At 34.8% G+C, this 10590-nt stretch overlaps 1 protein-coding gene across 4 annotated transcripts; it reads right to left on the bottom strand.

Moving 5' to 3' along the window:
- Positions 1–588: 588 nt before the first annotated feature.
- LOC111412239 (protein HESO1-like) lies at positions 589–9040 on the bottom strand. Of its 4 annotated transcripts, XM_023043089.1 has the most exons (8): positions 8525–9039; positions 7813–8000; positions 7403–7578; positions 6490–6674; positions 4346–4441; positions 1489–1590; positions 1295–1396; positions 589–1219 (listed from the first exon to the last, which is right to left on the bottom strand). In XM_023043089.1, the coding sequence occupies exons 5-8, from the start codon at positions 4439–4441 to the stop codon at positions 818–820; spliced, it is 702 nt and encodes a 233-aa protein (XP_022898857.1). In that variant the 5' UTR covers positions 6490–6674; positions 7403–7578; positions 7813–8000; positions 8525–9039; the 3' UTR covers positions 589–817. The 4 variants fall into 4 exon arrangements, with proteins under 4 accessions (XP_022898857.1, XP_022898856.1, XP_022898853.1 ...); XM_023043088.1 differs by lacking the exon at positions 6490–6674 and having other exon boundaries at positions 7818–8000; positions 8525–9040; XM_023043085.1 differs by lacking the exon at positions 6490–6674 and having other exon boundaries at positions 8525–9040.
- Positions 9041–10590: the final 1550 nt, after the last annotated feature.

The following is a 10590-nucleotide window of genomic DNA, read 5'->3' on the forward strand; positions in this document are numbered from 1 at the left end:
GGTGGAATTAGGTTCAATACTAGACACTATAGCTGCATTCTCAAATGCTATTTCAGCTCTAGCAACATAAATTCCATTTTTCTTGACGCCCTTGAAAATGACAAAAGATCCTTTAATTACTTTCATCATGCCATCTCCAATCCTAGCACACAGTCCTATATCATCTAATTTTCCAATTGAGATTAGATTCCTATTGAGTTTAGGTACATACCTAACTCTCTCTAGGATATACATGTAGCTATTTTCAAATTTTAGGGTCACATTGCCTAAACCCTCAACCTTACATGCAACATCTTTTCCCATCACTACTTCTTCACCCCACCCCCCCCCCCCCCCCCCCCCTCTCATTTTAAAAAAACATTGTTTTGAATAGTTTTTGGAGAATGTGTGTAGAAAATTTCTCTGTTATTATTTCCTGAACGATTCTAATTTGTTTGAGTATTATTTTGCTTATTTAGCTATCTCCCTCTCATAAATAAACGAGGAAATCCCTTCAACTTGTCAAAATGATCGCTTTGCAGTCCAATTTGCGAAGCCATTTGGCATTCTTTTTTTCAGCATCAAGGATTTTCAAACTACTTTTCTTGATCGCACAAAAGATTACTTTGTTTTTTAGTGAGGGAAGAATATACTTGACAAAAATGTCTTTTCAAATTAAAAAAGAATAAGGTCAATTGCATTGAAGACGAAACGAATGGCCCTTCTAGACAGAAGTCGTGTGCTGGTTCCACCCCAACCATCCATAGGTTGCTGCCCATTTCTGGGATCACAAGGCATAGCATATTCATGGGTCCCTGTCTTATTTGTCCAACCAGATTCAAATGACATATCTTGCTCGACCTGTCCCAAACTCCCTGCAGGCGTTCCTGCCCAACCTTGTATGGAGGCTATTCTCTTTGTAGGGAGAGGATCGAGAGGCATAGCTTGGTTTTTTTGCTTCCTGACGTTCCCTATTTCTATCTCTTTTCCTCTGGTTCGATTGAGAGGGAATGTTAGGCAATGATGCAATCTGGTGAGAATTTGAAGTACTTGTTCGACGTAGAGTAATGATGCCATCATGGCCAAACAAAAATTCCTTCAGTTGAACCCCTCCAATCTGGCCATCCATGAAGGACAAAACGTACTGGGTAGAAAGGTTAATGCATTCATAGATCTGTTTTATTTGCGCTTGTCCCACTGCCCTAGCAACATTCTGAGACCGATCACTAAAATCCTCAACCTGTGAAGAATGATAGTTACTATATACTTAAAATAACCAAGGGCGTAACAAATCAAGTATCACAAGTGTAATTACACTTATGCAAGCAACTTTACAGTTCCATGCTTTGGACGTCCAAGATCCATCATACGTGCTCACGCAGAGACCTTTGAGCCACAGATTTTCAACAGAAGATAACTGCAAAGGATAAGAAGTAAAGGTCGATTTTGGTAAGAAACCAACACCACTAAAATAAATAACTTAATGATCACCAATGGTGTAAGCACTACCATGATCAGTAGAGTGACAAAGAGCTCAGCCACAGATTCTTGATTACTTTTTCCATAGTTCATAAAACTAGGTATTGTCTTCTTCACTGTTGCAGTGTCCATCTACAGCATATAAAGCCAGTTAACATCCCAAGGATGACCAAGAAAAAAGAGCACGAGAACAGTAGATGTGCGACATTGTTTGGTCAACAAACGTCATAGAACAAGAAGCAAAGTGAAGCAGGGAATCCTGTACCAGCAACTATTACATGTAACATATTATATTGAATTGATGAAGAGGGACTGCAGCAGTTTAGCAGAGTAGGCTATCGAAGATAGGTTGAACCCTTCTGTGACAGTAAGATGACAAGGTAAGGGGAGACAAATCCTTGCACATGAGCAAATACCATATTGACAACACTAAATCCAGAAACATGGTGAGATAAAGGAGGAGGGGAGATAGAATAACAGGGAGGGAGAATAGGGAGAGAGAGACCTACAAGACAGGAAGAGAGGGGCAATTTAGTGAGGAAATTATAGTTTTGTCCAGTAACAAACTGTTACAATTTATAAGTCTCTTTATATAGGGTTTAAACTAATCTAATTTAAGTAGGAACCAACCAAAAAAATACAAGAAAACTCATAAAAACCCTAATTAGTTTTCCTAAATAAGAATCTAAACTTGGAAAGTCTTCATATAATATATCTAGTAGGATCTCCATCACATGGACTGTTCGGTGTCAGCTAAAAATGCGAGATTATCAGTGAAGAATGAAATAGGCAGCTGATACAATCAGTTAATCAACTTACGCGCAAGATCACCGTTGCTGCATTCATATGAACCCTTGAAAACTCACTTGAAAGAATATTCACTACATTAGTCATTCCTAATTTGAAAGAAGGAAAAAAGAATCTGCTGCAGCCAGCCCTTAAAACACACACAACAACTTTTACCAATGAATTTTGGGTCAACTACATAAATCCATTTTTGCCATTCCATTTGGTTTATTGCTAGAACCATGGAACTACTCAAAGATCCAAAGTAAATAGATACTTAGAAAGTACAACAAACGATTTCCTCCCTTCAATTCTACTAAATTTCGATCAATCTTATGAACAAGGTCCTCTTCAACTTTATGCAAAGACGTGTTGCAACCACTTAAATGGTCTTTTCTTAATTGATCCTCAATGCTATGACCTGCATTTGTTGGCATATATTCTCGTTTCTTATTTTATCCATTCTAATATGACCACACATCCATCTTATATCCTCATTCTGACTACACTCATCTTATAAACATTTTGTGATTTAACAATGTGATATTCAGTACCATAAAGCCTTACAAGTTCAATAACCATTCTATAAAATACGCCTTTAACCTTATATAGATCTTCCTATTCTGTAAAATAGCCCTTTTACCAAGTTTATCATGTGCAGGTGCTAATATTTTCTCCAAACAAAAACTTAAGTACAATAAGCTTGTGTCATTTTCCGATATCTTGACAGGCAATTGAATGTGACACATATTTGATGGCCTGCGAAATGCCTTAAACGTGACTTCTAACACTATTTAGTAGCGTCCATATTGAAAGTTCACACTAGACAATTTACTCTGACTTGTTTTTATAATTTACACCCTTTTGTATTGCCATTTCTTACTGCTGTATTTATGTTAATGCACTTTCCAATGATACATAAACAAGGTATTTCTGGTCCTTTATAGAGAAGATAAATAAGAAATTAAACATAGGAAATTAAACATAGAGTTCGTCAAATGAAATAAACAATTATAACACAAGTTCACATATCTTATTGCATTTGAAAGTAGAAGTTGAGGATGTTATTTAGCATGGAATGATCAAAGGACTGTAGTCAGTAAATTAAGCCCTGTTTGACAACCATTATTTAAGAAAAATAGAGTTTTGAATAGCGATTTTTAGGAAAAGGTGTGATTAAAAGTAGGAAAAAGTTTTGGGTCTAGGTGTAAAATATTTTATTGTGTGAATATGTGTTGAAAATAAGTATGTAGTAAAAAGAGTTTGATAATAATGATTGTCAAGCAGGGGCTAACTAAAAAATACACAGTATTACCTTTGAATAAGGCAGAAAACGGAGGTAATATAGGTGGCTTCCGAGAAAAAAAAAAAGATGGGAGAGAGATCAAATCGGAGCGTATTGACAGGTAGAATGTTAGCACATAATGGAAGAAACCCAAATCTAGTGTTGTTACAAGTTCATAACAAACCAAACCACCAATATATGATTAGTTTAAGAGACTTGGATACTTGTCTGCATCAGCGACATTTTTACAAGTTCGAATGAGCAAGTACAAAATGATGTGACTAGAAATCATGCACACCAAATAATGAAAGATTAATACCATTCCCTGCCCTATTAAAAATACTTGTTCCATTGCACATTAAACCTATATCAAAAGAAATATCTGTAAAATCTAACTCTAAACATGACGTCCAATATCCAGATGAGCTTCAGACAAGAAGGTAAATTCAGTTTCTTTTAATTTAACAAGTTTGTATTCTCTCTCCCCACCACCCGAAATCCAACAAGGGGAAATGTTTCCAGGTTCATATAAGCTAATTAAGTTGCATTTACACAAGTTTGCTTAATCAAAACAAATTTATTTACCATTACTTTAAACACACATTTACCACCCCACCCCGACCCAACAAGGAAAAGACATTTCAAGCTTCATCTAAGCTTCTTAAGATGTATTCAAACTAAATTGCAACATAATCTAACAATTAAATACATACCACTTATAACAAAATAAACAGATATACTGGAGCACAAATAATAAAAGAAATTGTCAAAAAAAAAAGGAATGGATAAAAAAAATATGAATGCCTAAAATGGTACCTGCAAATGAAAAGCAACCAACAGAATTATGGAGAGAGAATTCAAGGTTTTGTCTTTTGAACTGTTAATGTTCTGCACTATTGCCCAGGATATCATCTGCATAGATTGTCCATGCCAATTAGATAACATAGCATTGGTCATCATATTTCAAGACAAATAGATCCGCATAGCAATGTAGCAAAAATCTCAGGAAACTATGTACAATTATCTTTAGATGCATCTAAAAATTCAATTCTAACCAAACATCAGAAAGAAAAATGGTAAGTATTCTGAAGGGATTGGTTGGGAAAGTCTTGTGTGTCTTAAGGCCGGCTAGTTATGTTTCCACAAAAAAGATTATACAGAGGTTTATCATGTTGAAGTAACTTGGTGTGCCAGGAAGGATGTCTAAGAGACACACTACTATTCTTGCAGTATGGTCCATAAATGGTGTTCAGGCTCCATTTAACCACTTAAGCTCCATCTGCAGAAGCATTTTGTGGAATCTCTTAGGAAAAATTATAATGTAATTACACATCTATTGGTTATACCTAATTTCAATCTTTATACGATTTTCGAACACTATTTCTCCTATATAGTAATACTTCAATCTGGGGTTAAAAGAATTCAGGTCTTCTCATAAGATTTTGACCAAAAAATATTTGATTGACTTCCATCACAACTATATTTATATTTTTGGTCTTGCATCCACAGCGATCTTCTTGTCCACTATTCATGCTCCTGAGTTCTTGAACTTGATACCAAATAATGCAGTACAACTTAACATTTTGCCTTGAGGTGCGAAATGAAAATTGGAAAACAAGTGTCGGAGTGCTGGAAAAAAAGACCCCTAAGGATTTGACTTCAAATTTGATGAAGGGACTATAAATGATAATTCATCCAGTATACCATGAAATTCATGAAGAAATATGGTACCCCAGCGGCACAGATGAGATGGCTAAATATTACCTGTACAATGCTTAGGTCTTAAGCTACAATCAACTCCCTTGAGAGATACCTAAAGAGGCTTACCTGAGTTTGTCATGATCACGTATCTTGTCATGTGGTCCGCATGCTCCACATCAGCGCACACTTTTAAAAAGTGCCCCCGAGACTTATGCCTTGAAATTCGTCAGGCTTTCGTTAATTGCCTCAAAGCTTGCACCTTGGCTATAAGTTTTCAAGGTTTATGCCTCTACTTACTAAGGATCATGGCTCAGGGCACAAGTCTCGAGGCAGTTGAGGTGTGCAGTCTTCACTCTAGTTCCTAAAACAGAGTATTTAAGTGTTGTCCCCTCCGATTGAGAACCACACTTTCATGAGATTCGCAGAGAACCAAACTCAATTTGTATGATGGTGCACAATCCCATCTATGGATACTAAAACCCCGAAATGACACCGCTATGTTATCCTAAAGCATGGCCCAGTTGGTGAAGTGAACATATAGGTTCTAAATTGCAAGTTCATAGAGACTTTCTAAAGTCAAAATAAGCTTAACTGCAACCCAAAAGCTCTACTCCAGTATGGTAAATTACTATCAGTTTTACAAACTCTAAAATTAGAAACCACGCTGGAGTTGATAGCATATCAAGTACTTTTTTCCAGAGATAGTTCTGGATCATTGAGTTCCAATTTTTGTCTTCATCTAAATTCCAAGAAACATTTATAAGTAATTGAGGCTTTCTAGAAGCCAACTAATGAAAACTGAGATATCCCATGCATGCAATTGGCTCTCTAATTTTTCCAAATTCTTGACCCACCTATGCTCCAGGTATGGCAGTTCACTTTCGAATGTATCAGCTAAGAGCCTTGAGTATTGTACGAGGACATGCCCATTACTTTTGGGTGGATTTGCCACAACAGTAGGCTAGTCTTATAGATTAAGCAAGATTAATGAGAGGATGACTTATAACAGACCATCTAGAAGCTTATAAATCGAATGCAAAAGCCTAATAAATAATAAGTTCATTGCAAGCATTTCCATAAGAGCATTCTATTGGCAATAGAAGTATTAAAGTTATTGCAAAAAGAATGATCAAATGCTTCAAATTAAATAAAAGATAAAAGACCATCCAACATAGAGATGAGATTGGAATCTGGACAAATGAAGCTGAAAGGTTGAATGACAAAACATAGATGTATAAAAGAATGAAGGCAAGCTTTACCAAGAAGCTTAGCTTTTTAATCCTTTCATCGATTGAGGAAATAAGGTGTATAATCTGGGATTTCAAGATTCCATCCCTATTTTCAACTGATATATCACATTCAACACCAGTTCCGCGATCAACAACTTTGAGAATAGGCACCTTGGCAGTTGTGATTGGAAGAATACCAGAAACATGCCCTTTACCTAGAGCATATGAATCCATATATAAGATGCATCTAAGTATTGATAAAGAACAAAAGGAGAATGAAATAGGTAGAAACAAGAAGTCCTCAATAATAATTGAAACTACTGTTATAAGTCTGGGGAATGCCATCTACTAATCCATGGAACTTAATCAAATAGAATATATAAGTTAGTGCTTGAAGGAGATGCTTCTCAATACTACTCTGCTTCAATCATATCTTTTGATAGGAAAATATTTCTTTGATAAATTAAAAAAAAAAAAATAGAGAACATAAACATTAATACAGAGCATCTCGTAAAGGAACCAATAGAATTCGAAGAGCCAAGTAAAGCACCCTTCCTCACACAAAATGTGTGAGAAGAATTTGGCCTGAAATAATAGCAAATGTAACCACCCAAATGCTCCAGATATTGTTACAGATCTCACCCACACCTCCCAATCATCTTTTCATCTTGTAATTACTCAATTTCCAAATTTATTTCTTCCATCTTTTGTTCATTGTTTGCTTAGAAAGTATAAGAAATAAAAGACATTATCTCAAATGATCTCTGCTTCAGTTACATATCACCCAGTATTTAAGTTCTAGAAGATGAATGAACTCTGATTTCTGAGGCCTAAATTGCCTTCAGAAATTTGGAGTTAAGAGATGAACAAGTTCAATTTATTCTTAAAAATAATGAAACATGAATCAAAAGAAACCAGGGAAAAATGCAATCTAAAATTTTACATTGTAGAGCATAAAGTTTCTCTGCAAACTTCCTCAGAGTTTAATCTTCTTTTCGTGCGGAAATTCAACCTTGTTAATGCTAAAATTCACGGAGAGATCTAAATCACTAGTTGGACTAAAGAGATCCATTAAGAAAGAACCAAATTCCACCACAACGGGAGTCACTTTTGAATATCCTGAAAAGAAAAGGATCAAAAAACAACAATCATGAAAATGTGCTCCATGAGATAGGCAACTTTCACGGGTCAATGAAATATTCATGGCGATAAAGTGTAAATCATTGTGAATAAAGATCCACAAGTAACATTATTCTATGAACATTATTAGTGAATTAAAAAAGAAGCAAATATGACAAGGGATTTCCTTTCAACAGTTCAGAGTGCGTATATAAATTCAGCATAAAGTATTACCATACATTTCCTTCGCAATTTCATTAAACAATAGGATTAAATCTCTTCGAGATTCATAATCACTCTGTTTTGGGCGCCGAATGTCATAAACATCTTGAAGAATTGGCTCAAGATCAGATACACGTTCCTTTGTCACTGTAGGACCCTGTATTTCTTCAACTCAAACTTCTCTGCTTTCTTTTGCAAAACTAAAGACATAGCACAAAATAGTAACATTAGTTATGACTATGATATGCAAAACATCGTCACATCTTTAGCTTGGCACTTAGCTAGGTAAAAATGCAATTGTATAAACACAAAATTCCAATGAGTCATAACCCTTTGTGAAATCTGTTAACTCTTCAATTTTGTTTAGAAGGAACTTCACCTTTTGGTCATGTTTTCTAATTATATTAAGGGATAATTGCAGCAGAGACCCAAACCTTTAAAACAGAGTTTTTCCAAATCTTTGATTTGTTGCAACCGTCACCCCAAATCTTTCGAAACGTTGCGACAGAGACCCTATTGGATGGTTTCTATCTACAATTCCGTAAGTTGACCAAAAATTTGACTTTGACTACATTTTTAATATTTTGGAAGGGGCAAAAGAGTAACTTTCTATTTATCATACTAAAAAATTACATTTGTTAAATTAAAACATAAAAAAATAAAAAATAAAACAATTCTCTTTAGCACCCACCCCACCTCAAATCCCAATCATTGTATAGCTCACCAGAAAATGGGGTTAAAAAACCCCAATCGACTCCCATTAATTTCAAGAGATTGAAACGGAAATTGTTGCCTAGAAAGGCCGAAGTGGAGGACCTGAAACCATTAATTTCAAAATATTCTTCAAGTTTCGATGATGAAAACTACGAGGGTCCAACAGTGTCAATGGAACAATGCGAAAATGGTGTTTAAATACTTGGACGAAATCGGCGATGGCAAAATCTCACAGGAAGAGCTATGGAAATGCGTAAGGGCTATAGGTGGCGAAATGTTGGAGGGGGAGGCGGAAATGGTAGTGTGATAGTCGGATGCAGACGGCAATGGAATGTTAGGGCTAGAGGACTTCACGAAGTTGATGGAGGGCGACGGCGAGGAGAAGAAAATGGAGGAATTCAAGGAAGCATCAAAATGTACATAATGGAGAATAGTGAATTCATAATGCCTAAAAGTTTGAAGAAAATGCTGAATAAACTGGGGAAGTCGACCTCCATTGATAATTGCAGGGGAGATTTTTATAAATGACCTGTCACTCTTCATTTTTTATAAAATGTCTATAATAGCTTTAATGAAATGATTTGTCATATTTTGCACAAGATATTCTTAATTTATTGAGATAATTCTAAAATTTCTCTATTTCTTTCATTTCGAGTTTTAATATATAGTTTCATCCTTTGATCTAATAAATTAGCATAATTTGTAATATAATTGTCATGTAATTCACTAAGATTATCATATTCCTTAGATGAAATATCCATAGTCTCTAGTTGAGCAAAAATATTTCTTATTTTCCTTAATAGTTTTTCTAACAGATTATCTAATCCTTTAATTGTATAACCTGACATTATTCAGATAATTCCTTGCAAGCTTTATGAATAATGACATGTTAGATAAGTTTTTTGCAAACATGAAAAGTAATAATCCCTACGATTCTTTCAAGATATTAGAAGAATTCTTTCTAAATTTAACAAAGAGAATAATTTTACCTTACTTTTGATCTTAAATCTGTATTCTTAGAATCGAGTGACCTTCAGGCTCTGAATCTGCAAACTGCTCCCTCAAACGACCTCTTGCCTCAATGGAAATTCTGCTATTTCAGCTTCTTACCCTCACTGTATCTTTTTTTAGAATTAAGAATAAAGATCTTAAGTAAAGAAAATTCTCTCTTTGTTAAAGTAAGAAAGAAATTATCTTCTTCAATCTATCAAAAATCTATGGGATAGGAAGTTTAGAAACTCATATCTTTCTGATATCAAAAGATTGAAATTTTATTTCTATAATGATTTATACAAGATTTCTATTGTATACAAGAGGTTTCCAGAAAAATTGATTTTGAAAGCTTAAGGAAAGAGAATAGTTTCTAACACGAGATGATCCATTCTTTCCCCAAACACCTCTATTTATACATGACTCAAACTCATTATTATTGATCTATTACATCATTGCATACATCAAAATTTTGAAAAAAGGGTCACATGCCTCTCTATTCTTTTCTTCCTGGGGTTTACATTTTCACATGCATTTTTTTCTTTTTCATCAAAGGGGCATCTTTTCTTCTATTATTACCTTTTCATCTTTTGCTTCATATGCAGCTGGCTAGATGCTTTTCTATTATTGTTTTTCCATCTTTGGCTTCATATGCAGCTGGCTAGATACTTTGGTAGTGGTAGGTTCTTTTCCATCCATCAATCTTTCAGTTTTGTCTACATGTGGGGCACTCCCTTAATCTGCATGATTCTTGGATTGTTGTTGGACTTCCATTAATTTGATGAGTATCAAATTTTTGGATATATTCTTTCAAAATGGTAGATTTTTCTTTTCCATTATTCGTAAGGAGTATCCATCCTTCATATTGGCACAAGCATCTGAATTTTTTTATCATATAAGTTCTTTGCAATGTTGTAAAGAATTTTCATCCCCAAAACTCTTCGAGATTTTATCCATGATTTATTGATTTTAGGCAATGGTTTATTATTTCGGCCAACTTCAATCTGGAAATCTCGGCCAACATATCCAATTGTAATAATATGTTCAGCAGGATAGTATATCCTTCCATCAACTTCGGGACTTATT

Source organism: Olea europaea, chromosome 16 (assembly GCF_002742605.1).
Source record: "Olea europaea var. sylvestris chromosome 16, O_europaea_v1, whole genome shotgun sequence".
In the NCBI taxonomy this organism is placed as follows: domain Eukaryota; kingdom Viridiplantae; phylum Streptophyta; class Magnoliopsida; order Lamiales; family Oleaceae; genus Olea; species Olea europaea.